The following is a 21,508-nucleotide window of genomic DNA, read 5'->3' as shown; positions in this document are numbered from 1 at the left end:
TCCCTTTGTCTCGGGATTTGCGCATTGTTGGCGCAAGCATTTTTCTGCTCATCCCTCGTGCGAATCCTATCTCTACTTCCATGGCCGATCGAGCTTCAGACTTTATCCGAGAAAGCCACCTGATTTGAAAAAGCAAACTGCGCACATACAGAACCTTCTTCCCTCTGTCTGTGTGTTGCGCCAGAAAAGACACAGAGAAATGAACAGCGAATACCTCCAGGGCTGTAAATTTTCTAATCTCTAAGTCTATGTTCTCAATACATACATCCCCTCAAACTCCTCCAATTATCATTTATCAACTTGACATAATCGACCATTGAGCTGTTGAGCCCATTTTTCACTTCCTACAGAAGTTCGTGCCCAAAATACATGGTCTGAATCCCACTTCTTCTTCACAGTAACAAGCGCATCGTAATTCTCTCCATAAAATGTATCTCGCCAATTTGGCTCATTCCAGTCAGCTTCATTGAGATATGCTCCACCTCCAGGGCTCAACGCCGCTAAGCGTGGAATCAGATCTTCTGTTATCAGCGATTGATACCACACATCAGCAGAACGATTTTTTGAGTTGTAGTTCCTGTAAACTTTAGCCTCCCTTAGCCGGTCTAAAAGGGCGTTTTGAGAAGAGAAAATAAGACCTACATCCCGATAACACATGATATGGCTGCATTCCTCCAAGCTGGATTCACCGAGCTTGAAATGCCGACTGATTGTGAGACATTGAGCGATACGCCCGATATTACCGCACCTTCATCTGCAATGCTTTGTAGCGTGAGTATAAGCGCACTCATATTAGATTGCAATAATGATCGAGGCATTAGCCTGCCTCCAATCTGAGAATCTGTCACGTTACTGCGTGGATTCATTGCGTTGTAGCTGTCCCAGTAGCTGGGGTATTCATTTATGTAGTATGCTGCATAAAGTGTTAGTACAAAGCTGATCAGAGATTTCTACCTCAAATTGAGATCATATCCTGGATCGTACAGTAAGCGATATTGTATTCTTCAAGCAAAGCCAAAGTAGGCTCAAGGTTTTCTTGCAATTGTTCTCGAGTTGCACCAGGCCAAGTGATAGGCGTCACACTCAATGTCGAATTACTTACCATCCAAATTGCTATAGCTCCCGCATCGGCCATGAGTGCTGCTGAAGAAACAAATGTCTCAACAACCTCCCAAAACAAGCTGTGAGCCACACCTTTTTCGCTAAAGGTCAGATTGGCTGACGTGGTTATCATCTCTGGATGGACTCGAACAGTCACGCTTAAGACAACGGCGAAGGTCCCGCCGCCACCTCCAGAAAGTGCCCAAAAGAGGTCCACATTTTCAGTTGGTGATGCTGTTAGGATGTCACCTGCTGCTGTAACTATCTCCCACTCGAGTACTTGATCGGCAGCAAGACCAAAATATGAGGCCAATTGACCGTGGCCGCCACCTTGTGTATATCCACCTGCAACTCCAACGCTTTCGCAATTCCCAGTAACGATGACTTTGTTCTGAGCATGTGCAGCGCTCATAGCCTCAAAGCCTTGAACGCCAGCACCCAAACGTAGGGCAGAGCCATTGTAATATGATGATGTGTAATCAAGATACTGCGTATCTTTCTGATGATGCATCCACAATGCCACTGCACCTGGCGCAGTAGATTTTCCAAGATAGTCATGACCGGTATTCCGAATCACCAGTCGAATGTTATTTTGTTGAACGAAATTCAGGGTTGCCAAGACGTCTTCAGCGCCTGAGACATTAACGGCATATTTTTGCAACCCACCAAGTTCACAAGGGACCTCTGGAGGGAGAAATGGGTCACAGGAGAAATTGGCGAACCATGATGCCATCGGTGATGAGGGTGTCTGGTAGTGCATGTGGGGATATCCCCAGTTGGCGGTCAAGTTCGTACATGCTTGCGCGTCGTACAGCGCATATTGCCCGACTGTATGGCAGACGCTGCCCAGTGGAACGATAGATATCAATCTGCCTCCGACTGTTTGGTTGAATTCACTCCATTGTTGAGGAGTTGGCCAACATGAGTCACCGGGGTAGCAGCGACATGTAGTATCTGCTGCAGCTTTTCCTAGGATAAGACCGAGAAATGAGAATAGTAAATGCATGGCATATGCTCTGGTAGCTGTCAAGCCGACTATGTTGCATAAATGAAAAAGAGCTTGAGATAGCATGAGTAAGTGAAATAGATCTCTCTATAGGCTCTTTGTAGACTAGAGGTGAAATGTTCTCCCTCTTATTGACTGTCAATGTCAATCTTCAGGCCAAATCCTCTCATCCTAAGCCATCCCGGAAGAAAAGAAAATCGTTGAGATCGTTGCCGCGCAAGATGAAACGCTGTTTCTGACCATTCATCCTCCTTGAATCTCAGTTTCTTCACACAAGGTATTACAGGACTGTCTAATCTGTGGCCAACCAGGGGAGCGTATATACAACAATCTGCCATACACACCAATATCTCCATGCAGCGGAATCATTTCTCTTCCGTAAGACCTGGAATGTTACCCAAACCCCTGGAAGCCCCGACCAGAGGTATCCCCATGCTGGCAAATTCCAAAAGAATGGACAAGCAATACTCCAAAACAAAACAAAACTTGAAATAATCCAACGTGAGACACGATCACCAAGAACAAGAGGCCATGTCCTACGACCTCGTGTCTTATCACCGAACTGGTCTTTCAGATCCTGGATCTGCATAGTCGTGAGAATGATTCCACCCACAATGAGAATCCACTGATACCCTTGTGTGCTAACCAGGCAATCCAAATCAATGCCAATTCTCAGTGAAGCAGTGAAATAAAGTGCATAACCTGCTGAAATTATGAGATCTCTGACAATTTCATCTCCGCCACGAAGGTCATTGTACAGCCAGGTGAGAATCATGATCAAGGAACTTTCGGATCCGACACCCAACACGAAGCTTATTGCTACAGTGGCTGGAATTGAAAACAGCATTACCCTCCGTGTTGTCTCGGAGGTGATTTGTCCTGTCAGCAATGGACGCCAGGGCTTGTTGAGTTTGTCCTCCAATATTGCTTCAGGTAGGCGTTGATTTGCCAGGTCGAATATGAAAACGTTGGCCCAATTGAATAAGATAATAAGCGGTATCCGTCGTGCAAGAATGTCGGTCTGGACATTCTCCCCACAGTCGGTGAGTCTTTTCCCTGCTAACGCTGAAAGGATACCAAATGCTGAGTTTGGGATGACGAATGTTGGAAAATTGCTCTCTGTGAATTTCCAGATAAGGATGAGTGGTTGTACCAAGCGTGGCTGAGCGGAAAATGGCATGCTTGAACGCAAATGTATAGCAAAGAAGTAGTTAGTGGAGTTATATGGAATAGACTGGTGGTTGTGATGAGTCTTTTGTAGTAAAATCTGAGCTGATAGCATCAACCCTCGCTCCTCACCGTACCCCAGTGTGATCAATAAGTTCATATGATCATCCACGCTCTTTGCTGTACCTTCCTGTCTCAGAATGAAATTCTTTGCCCACACATTAATCGGCGGTGCTGTGGGAGTGACTTGCCACTTATTACTTTTTATCCATCACGAATGGCATCTAAGAGCACCAGATTTGCTCTGTTATCATCTAATAGTCATCGCTATTGTTGGAGCCACACTTGACAAAGGATTATGGATGCTCCTAGGATATCTCATATGCCTCTTTTCAAGTATCATCATTTATCGCATCTTCTTCCACAGACTTAAGCACTTCCCAGGTCCGGCGGGTGCTCGTATAACCAAGATATGGCACACCTGGAAACTACTTGGCCAACAGAATCACCTTCTTTTAAAAAGTCTTCATCATCAATATGGGGATTTTGTTCGCACTGGTGAGTCTCTCCTCCATTCAACCCCTTTCTTACTGACAGTATGAGTCAAGGCCCAAGCGAAATTACAGTCTACCATCCCGATGTTTTCATGGCAATAGACGGTCCACAAAGCAATTGTGTGAAGGCTGAATGGTACGACTTGTTGAGCCCCAATCAGTCCCTCGTAACAGCTCGCACCAAAAGGCTGCATGGAGCTCGACGTCGACAGTGGAATCGAGGCTTTACCTCCCAAGGTAATCGGCCCAAGCATCAGATGTGACCTCTCGGGTATACTGATGCATATAGCACTTGATCAATACCAATCTCGCCTGATACCTTTGATCGATCAATTGGAAAGATGTATCGATGGTGATATAACCGCTGAAAAAGCTTCGGAGATGACAGATCTGCTGTACTGGATAGGCTTCGATCGCATGGGAGACTTTATCTTCAGTCGCACTTTCAACATGTTGTCTCGGCAGAAATGGCACCATGTAATTGTCCTCCTGCAAAGAGCTTTATCTCTCCTAGGTCCTCTCAGTCCTTTACCCTGGTTTCTTCATCTCTGTTTCAAACTCTTTCCTCGGATATGGATTCTTAAAGATTGGTTTCAGATGGTTTCTTGGTGTGAGATGCGACTCACAGAACGACTCGATGTAAGGTATACTCAAATATCGCCGAGCTTGAAAATGTGAGACTAACAGTCGTTTTGGTATAGTGCGTTGAAAATATTCCCAAAGCCCTCGATGTCGCGCATTACCTACTAGAGGATGCCAGAGAAAATCCACATCAGTTTCCATGGTTGACCGGGGATAGTATTCTTGCTATTGTAGCAGGTAGTGAACCGATTGCAGCTGTGCTTGTTGGACTGTTTTGTGAGTTAGCACTAGCCCCTGATAATATTGATAGAATATACCAGGAGGTTGAAAGGGTCGACATTAGCGATGGTGCTCGATCGCTAGGCTCTTCTTGTCCCCATCTTGAAGGTGCGATTCTTGAAGCTCTTCGTCTCTACCCGGCACTTCCCACGGGCGGTAACCGGAAGACTTTGAAAAATGGTATCACTATTGGAGGAACCTTCATTCCCCCTGAGACGACGATAGTTGCTCCAAGATTTTGCATTTCACGCCGTCAGTTTCCACCAAGAATACTTCACATAATTTGTCTTGTTGATAATGACCACAGGCGAGGACTGCTTTGAACAGGCACATACGTTTCTACCGGAACGGTGGTATAAGACTCCCCGGATGATCCGCAACAAGGCAGCGTTTTCTCCATTTGGAACAGGCAAGTATTCTCGGCCTTCGTTTTCGGATTGGAATTTTGACCTTTTCGATCTTCAAGGGCACACTAGCTGTTTAGGTCGGACCCTAGCGATGAATGATATGCGCCTCATCACCGCGCGACTTGTCAGAAGATATCGCTTCAGTGTCCCAGACGGTGAGACAATGGAGTCGGTTTGGAGAGATCTAAAAGATCAATTTACCTCCAATCCCGGTCGTTTAAGATTATTTTTTGAGTTACGTGAAGACTGTATTGTCAAGTCGAAATTGGCCGACGATATAAAGCCTGGTTGATACAAATTTTCCGTCGCCTATTCAGGGCTTGTGCAACAGATTTCCTACTCGAATTGACTTTGCCATGTGGATGTTCATGTTTTTGTTTAGAGATCAAAGACTAATGAAAGATCCATGGATGCTGTCATCACTGAGCAAATAACGTTTTCATTTGAAGCATCGATTCCACTCGTCGGCCGTCTGATCCACTATAGATAATAAGAGTTCGAGATCTCTCTCTCTCTCCAGTCCAACGATCATGGCAATGCTCAATTTAATCCCAAGTAATCGAATTCTTAAAATGCATGGTGCGGTTGGGCTAAAGACAGCATAACTGGCGTAAAGTCAAAGGCGTCATGTTCGTGCCTCCATCGAACTCGGTTAGTTAGGGGTAAACGGCCAGCCATTGATACCCGACGTTAGCAAAAGGCCTGATTTTATCTGATCGGCCTTGGCTTTAAGCTCGTCAACATCCCAGTTTGCCATCACATAACGACCCTTCAAAAATTCAGCCTCGGGGCTTGTGAGCCAAATCAGGAATTCAGCAGGAAGATCAACTTGACCATGATTTGAATTAGCATAACATTGAGAATTTAACTTTTGATGTCTTACCTGAGTCGATGGGAACTTTCGTAGGATCTGCCCCAGAACGTCGGAAGATCTCCGTCTCAACCATCCCGGGATGCATCGCAGCAGCAAAGACGTTCGGATTCTCCGCTGCCAAGAATTCCATAAGCTTTACGATGGTAAGCTTGGAGCTGATATACCCCGAATTTCCTACTAATCTCGCAGTCGGGAAAACCACGATGGCAGTCAGTGCGACCACCGCGGACCGGGCAGGGTTAGCGGTCGGAAGAAAGACCTTCGAGGCAATCATGGTTCCTTTCACATTTGTCTAACCTCATGTCAGCATATTGAAAGCCAGAATGCAACATTGTTTACATAGGATTGGTATGGCAAGACAAACCTCGAAATTCTGCCACCACTCATTCACCGATGCGTTACGTATCTCAGTTTTCGGGGCGATATATCCTGCAGCCAAGATCATAATATCCCAGGTTCCAGTTTTAGCCGCAATATCGGCCATGGCCGCTTCATCTGTGACATTGGCCACATGGATAGAGCTATTGCACTTGAGCTGTTGCTGCGTGGTTCGGAGCGTTGCTTCGGTTCGTCCAATCAGTACTATGTTGGCTGCACCGGCCTTGGAGAAGGCCACTGCCGTTGCCTGACCAATACCGCTTCCCTTTATGAATAGTTAGATATACGAATTCGCAAAACGCCGTATCTGACTCAATCCAGGTTTGAGGGGTTTCAGGGAATGTAAATACCGCTCCTGTGATAATCACTGTTTTTCTTGCAGCGCTCAGTTCAGGTCTCTGGGGTGAGATGGCTGGATATGGGGCATTGTGCCAGACGCTGGTCAAAGACGGGAAAGGAGGATTCATCGTGGCAGTTCAGTGGGTTTAGAGTAGTTCTATCTTCACAATCAACTTGAGGAACAAGCAAGTTGAAGTAGAATGTGAAACCTCAGCCTTGTCCGCGACAGTCCGGACGTTTGGGGGCGGAAGGAACGGGCTGAATCCAGCCTTGGAGGAAGAAGCTCCACAGGATTTTGCTGATAAATGTTAGGTATGGTGGTTTCAGCTATCAGGATCATTCTTGGGGCCTTGTGTACAACTTGCATGTGGTGACATGGTACGGGTGTGACGTCGGATTGCTGCCGATAACTGTGTCCCGCTCATTCATCTAATGTTGCTCGCACTCCGAGTTTTGAAGACTGGGCATTATAGTACCTAGGTACCTGATCAAGATTTTCTTTTTTTACAAAAGGAACACTTCAAGTTCTCTTTTTTTCAAGATACAATGCAACTTTTGAAATCTTCCTCACATCATGAAAGTGAGCCCTGCGGGAGTTCGGCTCTCTATCTGGATGGCAATGTTTACATTCCTGACAACGGCAATTATCGGTCTGCGCATCTGGGCAATATACTTGACTCGGAGAAGCTTTCAAGTCCACGATTATCTGGTGATCATAGCTTATGTGCTCAACTCTATCAAAATTCACGAATGGCATACCCAGACTGATAAATGCAATAGGTCAGTACGTGTACTATGACCGGGCTGAACTATTGGGCTATTGCCAATGGCCTCGGTGATCACACTGTCAATCTGTCAAAGGATGAATTGATCGTGCAATTCAAGGCATGTCAACCATACCCATCATGCATACAGATATTCCTGTTTTAACTCGGAGTGCCTGGCTAGATGCTTATTGGAGCAAGTATGACGTGGCTGACGGGCACCGTGTGCTGCAAGCTTTCGATGCTTTCACTCTATACAAGCATCTTTCGGTCCTCAAGGCCAATTCGCCGCATGGTCTGGATTATAAGCTGCATGGTTGTAGGATACTTTGTGGCATTTCTACCAATCTTTCTCACTCAGTGCCATCCCATATCCTACCAGTGGCACCCAGTTCCAGGTGGCTCTTGTCGGTCGCTTAGCATCCAGGAGATCGCTTCAATAACGTTGAACATTGTTCTTGACTCCACCATAGCGTTGTTACCTCTCCCCATCATCTGGAAGTTGCACATGTCAATCTGGAACAAAGTCACCATAGGTGTGATGTTTGGAATGGGTTTGCTGTGAGCTTGCACCCCCTCTTTGATACCAGTCTTCCAATAATATTGACAGTATTTGCAGTGTTGTAGCGGTGATGATACTTCGTTTGATTATAACACTCGATCCTGCGACTGGAGCCGATTTCGTATACGGTCTGTATCGCATTGGGCTAGTCAGCTTTCTCGAGCTCTGGCTAAGCATCATAGTCGTGAGCCTACCAGCATTGGCACCACTGTTCCGCAGGTATATCGAGCCACATTTCACCCAAAAACGCCCGAGCGCTGGTAACTTGCGTGAGGCGCAGCACACTATTGGAAGTGAGCCAGTAAAACGCGCTCGCCCAGGCTTTTCATACGGAGATGTTGAGTTGCGCACTGGGAACTATTCGGCGCACGTGAAGACAGGAGTGAGCTCGTCTCAGAGCGAGGGGGATGATACAATCGGGCTCGTAGGAGGGATGCAGTCTCAGGGGATTGCAATGAAGACGGAAGTCTTTGTGCAGGGGGACAGTGATTATGAAGCCCGGCGCTTATAGAAAGCAAAATAAAAGATTTGATGGGCTCAAAAGTACTAGTAGAAATATTCATCCCAAAAATGCATCATGATATGAGGCTATCATGCCAGAATCATACCATCATGTGGAACATGGTGTCTTGTTCTTTATCAGCCCTCCATATATCGATTGCTGCGTGTCGAATTTGCGCTCAAATGGGAGACCACAGATGAAGCTGCGTTCTTTTCCCGTGGTCTTACCGGCTGCTGATGTTTTCGTTGCGTTGCTTCTAATTTTCGCTATGGGAGCGTCTCTAGATGTTTAAAGTGATACGATGATGCAAGTCCATGACTGTGTGCGTAAACCTGCGAGTTATGAGTCGGGCGCTTTATCTGCTACAGAAGGGGGCTATGATGCTGGAAACCGTGACCCGTACATTCCGATTACAGAACGCTCCCTCTCTTCCAAGGCTCCAAGACTCAATATGCATGTACTTCTACCTGGCCCTCCCGGCTAACGGATTATCCTGGGAATTTGGAAGATTTCGTTGTTTTTGGCTTGGGAGCTGCTAATAATACAAGTGCGAAGAAAAAGGCTTACCCAAAGAGGCTGTCCGCTCTCTTGGAGTCGGGGGTAGCGATGTCCATGCTCTCCCCATCGAGGCAAAACTTTTATTCTGGAGGTCAACATTTGGGTTGGGCTTCGTGGGAAAATTTTGTGCTTGAACCGCACTGCTGAATGAAGTTTCATCATAACAACCCGTCCCTGCCCCGCTGCCCCAGCAGCCCCTTTCCGTTGGCAGGACAGCCAGTCTGTCAGAAAGACAGCCAGTCCGTCAGGAGCCTCCAAGGCCTTGTCTTGAGTGGCTCTTTGGGCTCTCTATACACCAAAATTGAGACGTCGCATTTTGAATATGGTCCTGAGTATGGATCCATTCTCTGTTGAGAGAAACGTGAGTCTTTTTTGTACTGCTTATTTCTCAGGCAAGAGAGATTCCGAAATATCAAGTCCCTCAACGACTCTGATGCCATCTCTTCGAAGCACATACGGGGACATTGAAGGTCATCATCATTGATCTTTCCGATATCAATATCTTCATCGTTCCAAAAGACGTGGCTCTTCCACAATGGATCATCCTCGTAGATGACATGGCCTAGGCCAACCCACTTTGTCATAAAAAGAGCAGTTTTAAAGTCAAATCGTTTGATTTCAATGCAGACGTCTGTGTTACAGACCTCACATCTGTAGGGGATAGGCTTCCCTCCAGGTTTTCCGCCAAGAAGCTCTATAATGCCATCTTTTAAGCCGGCAAAACTGATATGGCGACATACTTCCAGAAAGCGAGAAGGATTCTTCTGGAAATTGGCAAACTCAAGGTCCCATTCAATAAGAACTTCTGGGTCTTCTGGAGTGGGGATTAAGCCGCCGCTTACATTGACAAGGACATCTTGCGTTCTGAGACAGACGCCAGGCTCAAGGTGATGAGGACACATTTAAGCTTCACGAGAGTAAAGTAATCTCATTCCCGAGTGAGCCGAATCTGGTGGGTAGTTGCAGACTTGTTAACAGTGGAGTGACTCGGTATTGATTCCGCATTGTGGGCCATAAAGGAAACTTCTCATGCATAGCTTAATCTGGAGAAAGGAAAGGTGACTCCACAGATAAGGCTTATTGCTGTGGGATCTAAAGACGCTATCAAAATGTTCTTATGGCACCAAATATCCATTTTGAAGCTTTCGGTTCCGTCATACTTATGAAGAATATAGCAATGACGGCAAGCAAGGCATTGAGGTAGGTCACGTTCCAGCCGAGTCAGGATCAAGAGCTTCTCATCTTAGTGCAGTCCAGGCGGCTTATACCCCACTGAGAGACCCTGCGTAGCCTCTGGCTACAAAGGGAAAGACAAGCAAGATTGACAATAACAAGGTATTCGATGATTGTTATCAAGATCTCGGTAGGCAACCCGATAAGCGTATTCATCTTGGGAGGTCTGATTGTGGTCTGCCACGTTTTTTGGCGGTGTCCGAACAGGAGCTGTAGGGCTTGCATTCTGTGAGGAGTTGATGGTGACGGTGACGCGGTGTGTATGCTGACTGGCTTGGAAATCCCAGTGGAAATCGAAAGAAGCAAGCGTTGTGCTTGAGAGGATTTATAAGCGACTGAGTTTTCGTGAGGTTGTTGAATGTTTGTGAATTTGTTGTTTGTAAGGCTGTTGCTAAAAGGCCTGGAGGCCGGGGTCTAAAACAGACTAGTGCTCGGAGTATGCCATATACTAGCCCAGATGTGGAAGGCGAATGGAACCAGATTGGGCCTAATTGCTCCAGGGCTGCTTTCAGGGTAGGTTTCTGGCTTCCGAAAATAGCTCTTCGAATATTCCAAGGTCTTCAGGACATTGGGTCAAATCCAGTATGCTAGGCTGGGTCCACGACTGCTGTTATACCGACTCGAAGTTTGATAATTTTGAGACTGAAAGCGCATGTTTTTTTTCCCTTTTTTTATTTGCCGTGGATCTCTTTCGATGGGAGAGATAGGTACTATTATATTTAACTATAAAACTCCTATATCATGACGTGCAGACAGGCAGCTGGTAAGTCTGTTGAAGATGGATTCAACTGCGCTGCCACGGGACTAAATCTTGGAAGTCTTTTGCACCCTCTTCCAGTGTAAGGTGCATACCATATAGCCAGTGTCGAAGCTTCTTTAGGGTTAATCCAGTATAGGCGTCGCGCTTGGCCACACCAAGTCAAATTCGAACAGAGGGATCCGCCTGATCCAGCTTGTGAACAGGTTGTCCAGTGCACCTTGCACATGAAAAATCAATCATGCATATATGTTCAGGCCTCTTTTGCTACTTGAGTTCCAAGGTTCCTGTACTTTTACTTACCGCCAGTCATAATACCCGAGTAGTCAAGAACATCTGGGGAAAGGCAGAGTCAGTATATGGCGCCTGAGCGTATCCATAGGGCTGCCAGAAGGTTCTCTATGTTACGGTCTCCTAGTAACTTGAACTAGTATGGATGTAGCAGCTAGCCTTCCTTCCCCTCTAGGTAGCCCTGTAGGTAACCCTGTAGGTATTCACATAAAAAGAGATATAGGTCACTAGCCACCTGTAGATACTACCTACTAACTAAGCCCTGTAATTAAGGTATGTGAATACGCCTGGCCAAGCACTTAAGTGCTGGGAACATACTGTTCCTAATTTTGCTGCTATGGTGCCGCGCGAAGCGCAGCGTGAGGACTTGTTAACTCTTACATGCTGAACATTGGAATTAAAGGTGTGAAGTATCCTGCGGGCCCATGAATGCTCTCATGCTGGGGAATGTCAGTGGGACGGGCTAATTGACTAGTTCGGCACCTTTCGTCTCATCTGAGAGGCGTCTATTTGAGTCGCCCACCTGCCCAATGATCGTGAGCGTTTGAAAGAAGAGCAGGCTGCGAATGCCGACCTAACTAGAGAGAGCTCAGCTCTGCGTTTCCAACTCAAAGAGTTGAATCGAATCTCGGGAAGCTCAAGACTCATAAGAATTGAATTTCTTTTTTTTGGGATATCCTTTCAAAGGATATAGTTAATCTTTGCATGTCCTCTGTAGACATATTAGGGTAAGCTTAGCCAACCTTCAAGTCCGTCATATCGGGTGATGTCTTGCTCACCAATCTCCGATTTATCAAAGTGCCGAGGTCGGAACCCTATTGAAATGCCGATTTCAACAGCCATGCGAAGCCGAGGGGCCCAAGAGATTCCCCGCATTTGTGGAGACCCCGGATTTTCCAGCCTCTCAACAGGGTTATCTGTCCCTTCTCCCGGATATTCTTGATACCTAATCACCTTTTTCCCCTCTTATTCAACATCATACTTCAGCCACAACCCCATATTGACCCACTTTGTTTTTCATGTGCTCATTCCCATGTATCAATACCTTACACTCCATCTGATTACGGGTTATCTTCGGGAATATGTTACGACCGCACCCCATTTTTTCCTGTATCTGAACCGGGAAATTCTTGGCAGGCACTTGCCGATCTGCAGCCTTTAATATGCCCAGGTGTTGATCTTTGAAGTCAGAACTGGTAGAATTGAGCTATTTAGCTAGAGTATTCCCGCAGCAGATGAAGAAGAATGTGCTTTTTCTGATTGACTTCAGCTATTAGCTACAATGACTCGCTTTTCTCTACTACCTATTTTTCTCTTGGGATCTGTAGCCGTTGCTACTAGTAGCCAAGATGATTTCCAAACAAAATGTTCGCAATTTTACAATAAGATTAACCTCCCCCCATGTGCAAGTGAACTTTGCCGAGTATATCCCCGGGGAACGAATCTCTCTTTGGCGGATAACCCTCCAAGCTGCGATGCATCATCCCAGGAGGTCTCTGTGGACCTTTGTCGAGTCGCAATGGCCGTCAATACCTCCTCCAGCAGCCAGATCACTCTCGAGGCCTGGTTCCCACGCGAATACAATGGTCGATTTTTGAGTACCGGTAATGGTGGATTATCTGGCTGTAAGTATTTGGTTACAATCTCACGGTGGACATACACTGATTCTAAAACTCGACCAGGTATTCAATATTATGATCTTGCTTACACTGCCGGCTTCGGTTTTGCTACTGTCGGCGCGAACAATGGTCACAACGGAACTTCTGGCAAGCCCTTTTATCACCATCCAGAGGTTCTGAAGGATTTTGCCTACCGATCCATCCACACTGGAGTTGTGATTGGAAAGGAACTCACGAATATGTTCTACGACGAGGGATTCAATAAGAGCTATTACCTTGGATGCTCCACTGGTGGCAGACAAGGGTGGAAATCAGTCCAAAAATACCCCAATGACTTCGATGGTGTTGTTGCAGGTTCTCCCGCTCTCAACTTTGCCAACTTGATTTCTTGGAGTGCTCACTTCTACGATCTCACGGGTCCCCCAACCTCCGATAAATTCCTCACCGCTGCTGAATGGAGTCTTGTTCATGACGAGATCCTGCGTCAGTGCGACACCATTGATGGTGCCAAAGATGATATCATCGAGGACCCCGATCTTTGCCTCCCTATCATTGAGACCTTGATGTGCACTCCCAACGCAAAGAATACCACCAACTGTCTGAGCAGTGCTCAAGTCCAAACTGTCCAACAGGTTCTGTCGCCTTTGAACGGCGTGAATGGTAGCACACTTTACAGGAGAATGCAACCAGGATCCGAGAACTACGCTGCAGAAATCATGTATACCGGTTCACCTTTCCCATACAGTCTGGACTGGTTCCGATATGTGGTGTACAATGACCCATCCTGGGACGGTAACCTGACGGTCCAAGACGCTGAGGCTGCGTTAGCTCAGAACCCTTACAACATTCAGACCTGGGACGGCGATCTGACACCATTCCGCAAGACCGGAGGTAAAGTTCTTCACTACCACGGAATGATGGATCAACTCATCAGCTCCGAGGATTCAAAATGGTACTATTCGCATGTCGCTGAAACCATGGAACTCCCACCTCAAGACCTGGACGAGTTCTACCGTTTCTTCACAGTCAGCGGCATGGCGCATTGTGGTGATGGAAATGGTGCTTATGGTATTGGCCAAGGCTCAAGCACGTATGCCAGCAGTGACCCTGACAGCAACGTGCTCATGGCTATGGTGAAGTGGGTTGAGGAGGGTATCCCACCGGAGACTATTCGTGGAGCCAAATTCGAAGACGGTGCAGGAACTCCAGTTGAGTACTGGCGCAAGCATTGTAAATGGCCCAAACGAAATGTGTTCAAGGGCCCTGGAAACTACACAGATGAGAATTCATGGGAATGTGTCTAATCTTCGCCGTACTATCATTCTTGACGGTCGACAGTTCAGAATAGCAATTTTGTATCAAATTTTTATTGTTGATCGGACCAATTGTTCAAGCCTTGTTGAGACAAGACTTCTCCTTCTGAGTAGTTCGAAAAGAAAGCTCTGTTAGATTGTGGATCTAGTGCCAGATTGAGCATGTAGCATTAGATTTTATGGGTACTGTTAATTTGTGGGTGTAATGTCAGATTATGGGTGTAGTTGTCAGATTGTGTGGGTGTAGTGTCAGATTGTGTGGGTGTAGTGTCAGTTTGCGCATGTAGTGCCAGATTGTCGATGTAGTGCCAGATTTTCCATGTAGTGTCAGAATGTGGATGTGGTAATAGTTAAGAACAGTCTTTTAAAAAGGCTTGGGAAACTACCAAAAGCGATTATTTTCTGCTGAAAATTTCTTGAGGCCATACAGATATACTCAGTAGCTAGAATCAATTATTTCAAATGATTATTTCCAGAATTGAGGCTGTATGACGGGGGAGAAACTAATGCTGTTATATTACACACTATGGGGAAATGAGGCTTCGAGATCACTCACTATCGCAAAAATACATCACGGTAGGGTATTTATGTAATATTACACGCTAAGCCTCCTACCTACGTAGCCTTGGAGTATATGCTCGTCGACGGGATCCTGAGTGTTAGTACCAGTGGAAACTGGAAATCTACTATATCAGCCCTGGAGATAGTCAATTTACCTGAGCTATATTGCATCATGATACATATGAGTCTGGACTTTGAACCATTCATCATCTAATCACAATCACCAAAACATTGAAGCTTAGAGATCTGACAATATTAAACTTGAGCCTCGAGACTCGGAATCCAGATGATGGAAAATAATTATAGATTCAAGTAGTTGAAATACTCTAAAGCCTCACCATCGTGCTATTAAGTCCGAACTCCCGAGGTCGGGAGTTCAAGTTGTGTCTTAAAGCCGTCTACGATTTCTAATGATCTTCGTCGATCTCCACCCCTTGCATCGGACACGCTCTCGATTAGTCTAATGACCTCAGTCGCCCCACTATCATTGACACCACATTACGATAGTTTTCAATGTGAAGACTAACATTTTAAGCGGCTAGCGATTGGAAGTTGTGGTCTAGTCCTTAAATACACTAGAAAAGCCCTCTCTTTAATTGCAACAGAATTGTTCCGATAACCGATCATCTCAACTGGAATTCTCAAAGAGTCCTTCAAATGGGTATCCCTACCAAAGTGATTGTCTTCGGTGCAACTGGAGCCACTGGATCCTACGCAGCTCTCCAGGCTCACCAAGAAGGTGCCCAGGTCACCCTCGCCGTTCGAGACCCATCTAAACCCATCCCTCTACTCGACGGCATCCCTGCCGAGAAAGTTCAGGCAGACCTTACCAAGCCTGAGACTCTGACAGATGCCGTGCAGCAGACTGGAGCGACAGCTGCTTATATTTATGTTATCTTCGATACACATGACCATATGCGCGCCAGTCTAGTTGCTCTCAAAGAAGCCGGAATCACCTCTATCGTTCTTTTGAGCAGTTTCTCCGTGCAAGGGGACCCTGCCTCTATCCCTGCAGACGACTTTATTCCCTATGAGCACGCTCAAGTGGAGATATCCCTTGAAGAGGTCTTTGGAATAGACAACTTCGTTTCGATTCGCCCCGCATTCTTTGCTAGCAATATCCTGTGGTTTAAAGCTGGAATCGCCGCTGGGAAAGTAAAGCACGCCAATTTTGACGCACTGGCTGATTATATTTCACCTGAAGATATCGGGCGCGTGGCTGGCTCTATTCTCGTTAATGGGTCCTCGGAGCATGTAGTCTCTCTTGCTGGTCTGGATGAACTCACTCTAAGTGAGGCTCTGGCGCTTGTGGCAAATGTCTTGGGCAAGGAGATCAAGACAACTTGGGTCTCGGCTCAGGAGATGAAGGTTGATCGAATGGAGCAGGGAGTAGAAGAACCTTTGGCGCAGTGGCTTGTGACTGATGTGACAGAACATGCTGGTGCATTTTTCACTTTTCCTACGTACTCAGAGGCCATGGGAAATATAAAGAAGTATATCAAGCGGGACCCTATCAGATTTCATCAATGGTTGGAAGAGAATAAGGACAAGTTTTAGTACTCACCTGTAACTTGAATATGGAAATTGGAATCTTGAAGATAGGTCCTCTCGTTCTATTGCGGAACGGTTACAACAGAGTATAACTCGAAGTGTACGTGCCTTGGCCCCAAGGGAAATGGGTATTTAGGTTTAGGACATTTTTTCATGAAAGATAAATTTCCACTTTACTAGTATGTATTAAAGTTGTTTATCAATTTGAATATAACTTATCATCTATTTAGGCTTAAAGGGGTATAGTAAAGTTGCACCCAAATAGCCCGGCTTACTCCACTGATAACATTTTGAATGAGCCTCCCCCTATCTTGTTGACCTTTTGGTTTTCTAACCTGATATTTTCGGGTCTCTGCTGTTACAAAAAAATGGGACTCTCAGAATCTCTGAAAATAGAGCCTGTTACTGCAGGAGACAGATCAGCCCTCGCTGATCTGTGGCTCGTAGCATTTTCGGACTCTCACTCAAGGCAGCTATTCCCTGATACGCCCGGAGTCCGGAAGTGGTTGGAAGGTGCCATCTTCCATGATATCGTTGATCACCCATTCCAGCATTATATGAAGATCATAGACCCCAAATCCAAGAATTACAACGGTGGACCACCAATAGTAGCATATGCAAAATGGGACCTCTCTTTACCTGAGGAGCGGGGACCGCGCTACCCACCGTGGCATGAGGATATGCCGAAGGAATTGTGCGAAGCTTTTGTGGCGAGAGGAGAGAGCAATAGAAGACGTATTATGGGCAATACGAAGCATATCTGTATGTATTATATTAGCTACACCTGCTTTTTCAGTTAGACTAATCGCTGTGGAGTTGAAGTTCTGGACATAGTTGTGACGCATCCACAATATCAGCGACGAGGGGCCGCTTCTATGCTTATGAAATGGGGATGCGACCAGGCCGATATCAAAAGAGTAAGTGTCTATCTGAGCGCAAGTGCCGAGGGCTCCGCATTGTACGCAAAATTCGGCTTTATAGATCATGGTGTTCCTGGCCAAGGTGCAATTCCAATGGTTCGTCCATGCCCAGGTGGCACGGTCGGGTTTGGGCGGAGTTAGCTATGATATTCTGCTCTTCAAACAAGCAATTCGTGAAAACCGCGCAGTAATCTGGGCAACAATGACTGCCAGTTGCAACGTCAGTTGAAGCCACTGGCATTTATCGAGTAACTATTATCATGATTCATGACGTTATTTCGGGAAAATAGAGCGAAACTGATTAGTAGAATCCCTGCCCAGGTGCTATCCGACCCCAACTCTGGTAACTGAATTTAATTTGAAGAGCATTGAAGGGTGGAGAAGATCAATACAACGGTCAATATTCTGTAATAGAATTCACAGTCGCTAGATGTGAGTATTTACTACTGCGCTGTGCTTATTGTGGAGACTAATCGCCAGAAGGTCACACATACTAGTTCAATACATACTATATGCATTCCTCGGTAATCAATTGATTCGTTGAATCTTCAGCTATTTATCTTCGTTTCATCATGATCTTCAAATAGCTCCATCCTTGCCTTCTCAACTCCTGACCCTCCCGCCACAATATGATGAACAGAGGTAGAAACGCCAACTCAATAAAGGCCAAGAGTGAGTTGCCCCATCCAAGGCCCAAATTCCTGTATAAAGACGGACCAAGCAACGGGGAAACCGCTCCAAACAAGGCTTTCAACGTGGCATCTGCAGATAATATTGATGCAGATGTTCCCTGTGGTGCAAATGCATCCACGAGATAATTATCTGTTGGCAGTTTCGTCAACAGCATGCTGAATCCCACAATGCCGGTTCCAATCAGAGGTACACTCCACTGGACATGGAAATGTGATGTCCAGCCGTAGAGAAAGAGGCCAACGGGTAATAAAGCGGTCCCTAGAACCATTAATGGTAGACGGTCTTCAGGGATCGAATCACCAACTTTCTGTCGCCGATATTCAAGATAGCGATCAGAGGTAAGGCCGTACAAGCCTAGACCAATGAGGTTACCAATGGCTTTCCCACATTTCCCGTTAGCTTGGGTGTATCAATAATTCAGAGAAATTTATTACCTCGACCGAGAAAGGTTAATCCTGCAGATCCTGAGATGAATCCGTATGTCTCCTCCATGATCTCCGCCAGAAAGTCAAGATAAGATAAGAGAAACCGTAAACGAGTGATGTAAAAAGCCGAGGTCACAAGAACAACTGGCGAAGAGAAGAGTAAGCGCACTGGGCGCAGAAAGCTTTGAAGCTTCGTCTCTTGTGATGGTCTATCGTGAAGAATTTCCTGAGCAGAAGGACTATGCGGTTCAGAGTTTTGACTCCCCTGAGACTGCTTTCCCTAGATCTGTGGCATGTATGTTTCCTTAAAAACAATTAAGGAGAATAGAGGTACACATCCCACTGCAATAGCTACCAACCAAATAGCCCATCGCCATCCGAGGGCGCTCGCCACGTATCCACCCACGATAGGGGCTACACAAGGCCCAATTAATGGCACTGAAATAGCCACAGCCATCGCTCTACCTCGTTCTTCACGGAAAAGAGTTCTTCAATGATACTCGGCGAAAGAGTGAGAACGGTGACTGCCATACCATTGATAAAACGGAAGGCCACCAGCATGGAGACATTGACACTCAGAGCTGACGCAACAGAGCAGAGAATGAAGAGGACATTTCCGACATGGTAGACGATGTTCCGACCATATCTTTCTGATAAAGGCCCAACCACAAAGAACCCGACACCTTCACCGAGTTCCCAGATGGAAACTATTAAAGGTTGATATAGGCTCCCAGATACGTTGACTCTGAAAGAATAAGAGGTATGCCAGGAACAATTATAATGGTTCCAAAATTTCTAGTCGGGCATGGATTAGAAGAAGTCAAAGTATTCAAGAACAGTCTTCACTCACGCCAGCATGTACATGAGAGCTACACACATCACAATTGACCATTTCTTCAAAGAGGCCATACAGTCGGGTCATTTGGGTCATCCAATTGCTCAGAGACGGGTACAATCTCCTCGTCTTTTTCTTTCACTAAGAGCTGAGGGCTTGAGCTGCTTTCTGCATCGCGAGTGATGGTATCTGGATCTTTCATGTTGTTGGTCATGGCCTCAATTTGGCCTAAAGTTGTGGAAACTTCCAGTTTATTCGTGATAAGAAAAGAGATTTAAACAAAAGAAATTCAAGAAATACAAGTGAAAAAAAACAGTTAGCTAAAAAGAGCTGCGCCATTAGAAAATTGGATAAAACTTATAGTCAGAACGGCTGAGGCGTGGGGACTTTGATTCTATGGGGCCAGATTCTTAGTAGAACTTGAAATTGATTTAAAATGAACAAAGAAAGGCCAATTAAAGTCCAGAACTCCATGTTACATTGATAGGGATCTTAAAAAGCGATGTAGTATCTATGGCTACGTCAAAGATACCATATGAAGATATGAAGTGACTCAATTTCAAAATTTTAGTCATTACTTAGGCCTAGCAGATTTACTCACTCTGTGGATTTGAGTGTTCAAATGTTTATTTGAATTTCAATTTCTTGGCTTTGATTCATCATTGATTGGAATGGGACCAAAAGCTTAGATTTATGAGCTAAAGACTTCCAGGAACCAAACACTGGCATGAACTTGAAAGATTAAAGAGGTCGTCGAGCCACAATAACCACTCGAGGAATGCATAAGGCCGCGCCATTCACACATTCCTGATAGCAAGACTGAGTTAAATCAGTAAATCGAGTCGCACCCTCCGTCTAGCCCTTGCTTGCCAACTTGGTAGCGAACTCTTTCATAGTCAACAGGTGTTGATCATTAAAAGCACAGAGTTATTCAGGGGGGGTCATCGTAAAAATGAATGTTAGCGTCCTGAAACCCTGCCTCGGTTAACAGACGTGACAGTTCCAATGTTCAATCATGGCGCCCGCCTGCATGCGATGCTTTCATGATTTCTTGCAATGCAGGTGCGCTGATAGATGGGTCCGTTTTTTTAATATGCATATTCGTAGTATCCAACTCATCCCACTGGAGATAACCACCCGGCTTAACCAACTAAAACAAATGATGCAATACAGGCATAGGGTCCAGGCCAGAAAGTACCAGTACAAGAAGTCGGGCATGTACAAGGTCATATTTTGCCTCTAGGCCTGCTGGCACATCCGAAAAAATATCCCATTGTTGAAGATGGATATTGGAGGGGAGCCATTTTGGGTGAGGGGCTTGAGTCAAATCAACATCCAGTCCGTCGATTTGGAAGTGAGGGAATTCCCGGGAAACGTCGATCAGCCACAATGCGGTCCCGCAAGCCACATCGGCGATCTTCTCAAGATCTGTGGGGACGGAAGGATGGATTTGAAAACCAAATACCTGGCGTCGAAGGAAGTGTTGTAAGTTCAGCTTAATGACAGAGCGGTGATTCTGCTGAAGAGCATATCCCAACCCATCTGCGAGACGGAAACTGGTTTGCGATGTCAAGTTGGCCATGTTGGAGGACTGGTCCAATTCAGGCATTTTGTTCGATCTTTCTAAGATTGGAGGAGAGAAATAGTAGATACTCAGGTTCAGATGAGTCAACAGACACTGGAATCTGGGCCATCTTGCATTCGAGCTCTATATATAGACTCTCAGAGGCAAGAAATGCCAGAAGTTCTGCCACCGCAGTATCCATTCAATCATGTTTGGCCCCCTCTGGAACTTGAACAACATTCGAAGTGGCTTGCAGTAGCTCTTGTATTGAGTGATAAGCCATGCATGAGCCCCTGTCTAGGTTTCATTGACTTTATATGACTAGTGGAACAGATGCATTGAATTCATGATCTTAGCAGCATACTGACCCGTGGTGAGGCTTTTCTACAGGGATCAAGCCAAGCTTTAGGAAATGGCCCCCAATCGAGTAAATTGGTCAGAACCAAAATTCAGTGGCATCTGGGACTTGGGCAGCTCCACTGGGGGTCCCCAAGCCATTTAAAATACAGAACATTTGAGACTATCCGCTACAAGGCTTAAATCGGAGAGGGGACAGAGCGCAGAAAGACAAAGGAAAGAGGGGAACTACGAGGAGTGGTTGATGGCGTGATATCTAGATCCCTTTGAGAAGCTGCTGCAGCCGGTTAAACCTATAAGTACTAATATGGATGAA

The 21,508-nt window shown here is 45.9% G+C and overlaps 12 protein-coding genes across 12 annotated transcripts; 6 read left to right on the top strand and 6 right to left on the bottom strand.

Annotated features, from left to right (window-relative positions):
• Nucleotides 1–955: 955 nt before the first annotated feature.
• Nucleotides 956–1,861, bottom strand: N7483_008347 (FAD-binding oxidoreductase; the record flags this gene model as incomplete). The annotated part of the gene is made up of 1 exon (XM_057091774.1): nucleotides 956–1,861. The coding sequence occupies one exon, from the start codon at nucleotides 1,859–1,861 to the stop codon at nucleotides 956–958; it is 906 nt and encodes a 301-aa protein (XP_056942948.1).
• Nucleotides 1,862–2,399: 538 nt separating this feature from the next.
• N7483_008346 (UbiA family prenyltransferase) lies at nucleotides 2,400–3,287 on the bottom strand (the record flags this gene model as incomplete). The annotated part of the gene is made up of 1 exon (XM_057091773.1): nucleotides 2,400–3,287. One exon carries the CDS (start codon nucleotides 3,285–3,287, stop codon nucleotides 2,400–2,402), a length of 888 nt encoding a protein of 295 aa, XP_056942947.1.
• A 187-nt stretch (nucleotides 3,288–3,474) lies between these two features.
• N7483_008345 (cytochrome P450) lies at nucleotides 3,475–5,388 on the top strand (the record flags this gene model as incomplete). The annotated part of the gene is made up of 6 exons (XM_057091772.1): nucleotides 3,475–3,832; nucleotides 3,883–4,065; nucleotides 4,118–4,467; nucleotides 4,530–4,690; nucleotides 4,721–4,941; nucleotides 4,997–5,388. The coding sequence occupies 6 exons, from the start codon at nucleotides 3,475–3,477 to the stop codon at nucleotides 5,386–5,388; spliced, it is 1,665 nt and encodes a 554-aa protein (XP_056942946.1).
• A 360-nt stretch (nucleotides 5,389–5,748) lies between these two features.
• On the bottom strand, nucleotides 5,749–6,815 carry N7483_008344 (SDR family oxidoreductase; the record flags this gene model as incomplete). Its single annotated transcript, XM_057091771.1, has 4 exons — nucleotides 5,749–5,924; nucleotides 5,980–6,262; nucleotides 6,335–6,613; nucleotides 6,699–6,815. The coding sequence occupies 4 exons, from the start codon at nucleotides 6,813–6,815 to the stop codon at nucleotides 5,749–5,751; spliced, it is 855 nt and encodes a 284-aa protein (XP_056942945.1).
• A 446-nt stretch (nucleotides 6,816–7,261) lies between these two features.
• Nucleotides 7,262–7,617, top strand: N7483_008343 (uncharacterized protein; the record flags this gene model as incomplete). The annotated part of the gene is made up of 2 exons (XM_057091770.1): nucleotides 7,262–7,396; nucleotides 7,468–7,617. The coding sequence occupies 2 exons, from the start codon at nucleotides 7,262–7,264 to the stop codon at nucleotides 7,615–7,617; spliced, it is 285 nt and encodes a 94-aa protein (XP_056942944.1).
• An 18-nt stretch (nucleotides 7,618–7,635) lies between these two features.
• N7483_008342 (uncharacterized protein) lies at nucleotides 7,636–8,524 on the top strand (the record flags this gene model as incomplete). The annotated part of the gene is made up of 2 exons (XM_057091769.1): nucleotides 7,636–8,012; nucleotides 8,071–8,524. The coding sequence occupies 2 exons, from the start codon at nucleotides 7,636–7,638 to the stop codon at nucleotides 8,522–8,524; spliced, it is 831 nt and encodes a 276-aa protein (XP_056942943.1).
• A 930-nt stretch (nucleotides 8,525–9,454) lies between these two features.
• N7483_008341 (uncharacterized protein) lies at nucleotides 9,455–9,975 on the bottom strand (the record flags this gene model as incomplete). Its single annotated transcript, XM_057091768.1, is given in 2 exon segments — nucleotides 9,455–9,513; nucleotides 9,531–9,975. 2 exon segments carry the CDS (start codon nucleotides 9,973–9,975, stop codon nucleotides 9,455–9,457), a joined length of 504 nt encoding a protein of 167 aa, XP_056942942.1.
• Nucleotides 9,976–12,873: 2,898 nt separating this feature from the next.
• Nucleotides 12,874–14,277, top strand: faeB-2 (putative feruloyl esterase; the record flags this gene model as incomplete). Its single annotated transcript, XM_057091767.1, has 1 exon — nucleotides 12,874–14,277. One exon carries the CDS (start codon nucleotides 12,874–12,876, stop codon nucleotides 14,275–14,277), a length of 1,404 nt encoding a protein of 467 aa, XP_056942941.1.
• Nucleotides 14,278–15,504: 1,227 nt separating this feature from the next.
• On the top strand, nucleotides 15,505–16,404 carry N7483_008339 (SDR family oxidoreductase; the record flags this gene model as incomplete). The annotated part of the gene is made up of 1 exon (XM_057091766.1): nucleotides 15,505–16,404. One exon carries the CDS (start codon nucleotides 15,505–15,507, stop codon nucleotides 16,402–16,404), a length of 900 nt encoding a protein of 299 aa, XP_056942940.1.
• Nucleotides 16,405–16,766: 362 nt separating this feature from the next.
• Nucleotides 16,767–17,459, top strand: N7483_008338 (uncharacterized protein; the record flags this gene model as incomplete). Its single annotated transcript, XM_057091765.1, has 2 exons — nucleotides 16,767–17,160; nucleotides 17,215–17,459. The coding sequence occupies 2 exons, from the start codon at nucleotides 16,767–16,769 to the stop codon at nucleotides 17,457–17,459; spliced, it is 639 nt and encodes a 212-aa protein (XP_056942939.1).
• A 415-nt stretch (nucleotides 17,460–17,874) lies between these two features.
• Nucleotides 17,875–19,485, bottom strand: N7483_008337 (bicyclomycin resistance protein; the record flags this gene model as incomplete). The annotated part of the gene is made up of 4 exons (XM_057091764.1): nucleotides 17,875–18,389; nucleotides 18,446–18,716; nucleotides 18,902–19,231; nucleotides 19,348–19,485. 4 exons carry the CDS (start codon nucleotides 19,483–19,485, stop codon nucleotides 17,875–17,877), a joined length of 1,254 nt encoding a protein of 417 aa, XP_056942938.1.
• A 936-nt stretch (nucleotides 19,486–20,421) lies between these two features.
• On the bottom strand, nucleotides 20,422–20,880 carry N7483_008336 (class I SAM-dependent methyltransferase; the record flags this gene model as incomplete). The annotated part of the gene is made up of 1 exon (XM_057091763.1): nucleotides 20,422–20,880. The coding sequence occupies one exon, from the start codon at nucleotides 20,878–20,880 to the stop codon at nucleotides 20,422–20,424; it is 459 nt and encodes a 152-aa protein (XP_056942937.1).
• Nucleotides 20,881–21,508: the final 628 nt, after the last annotated feature.

Source organism: Penicillium malachiteum (assembly GCF_028827825.1).
Source record: "Penicillium malachiteum strain IBT 17515 chromosome Unknown utg000004l:1.0-4883003.0:1.0-4884900.0, whole genome shotgun sequence".
In the NCBI taxonomy this organism is placed as follows: domain Eukaryota; kingdom Fungi; phylum Ascomycota; class Eurotiomycetes; order Eurotiales; family Aspergillaceae; genus Penicillium; species Penicillium malachiteum.
Note: the sequence above shows the minus strand (reverse complement) of the source record. Positions and strands in the feature narration are given on the sequence as shown.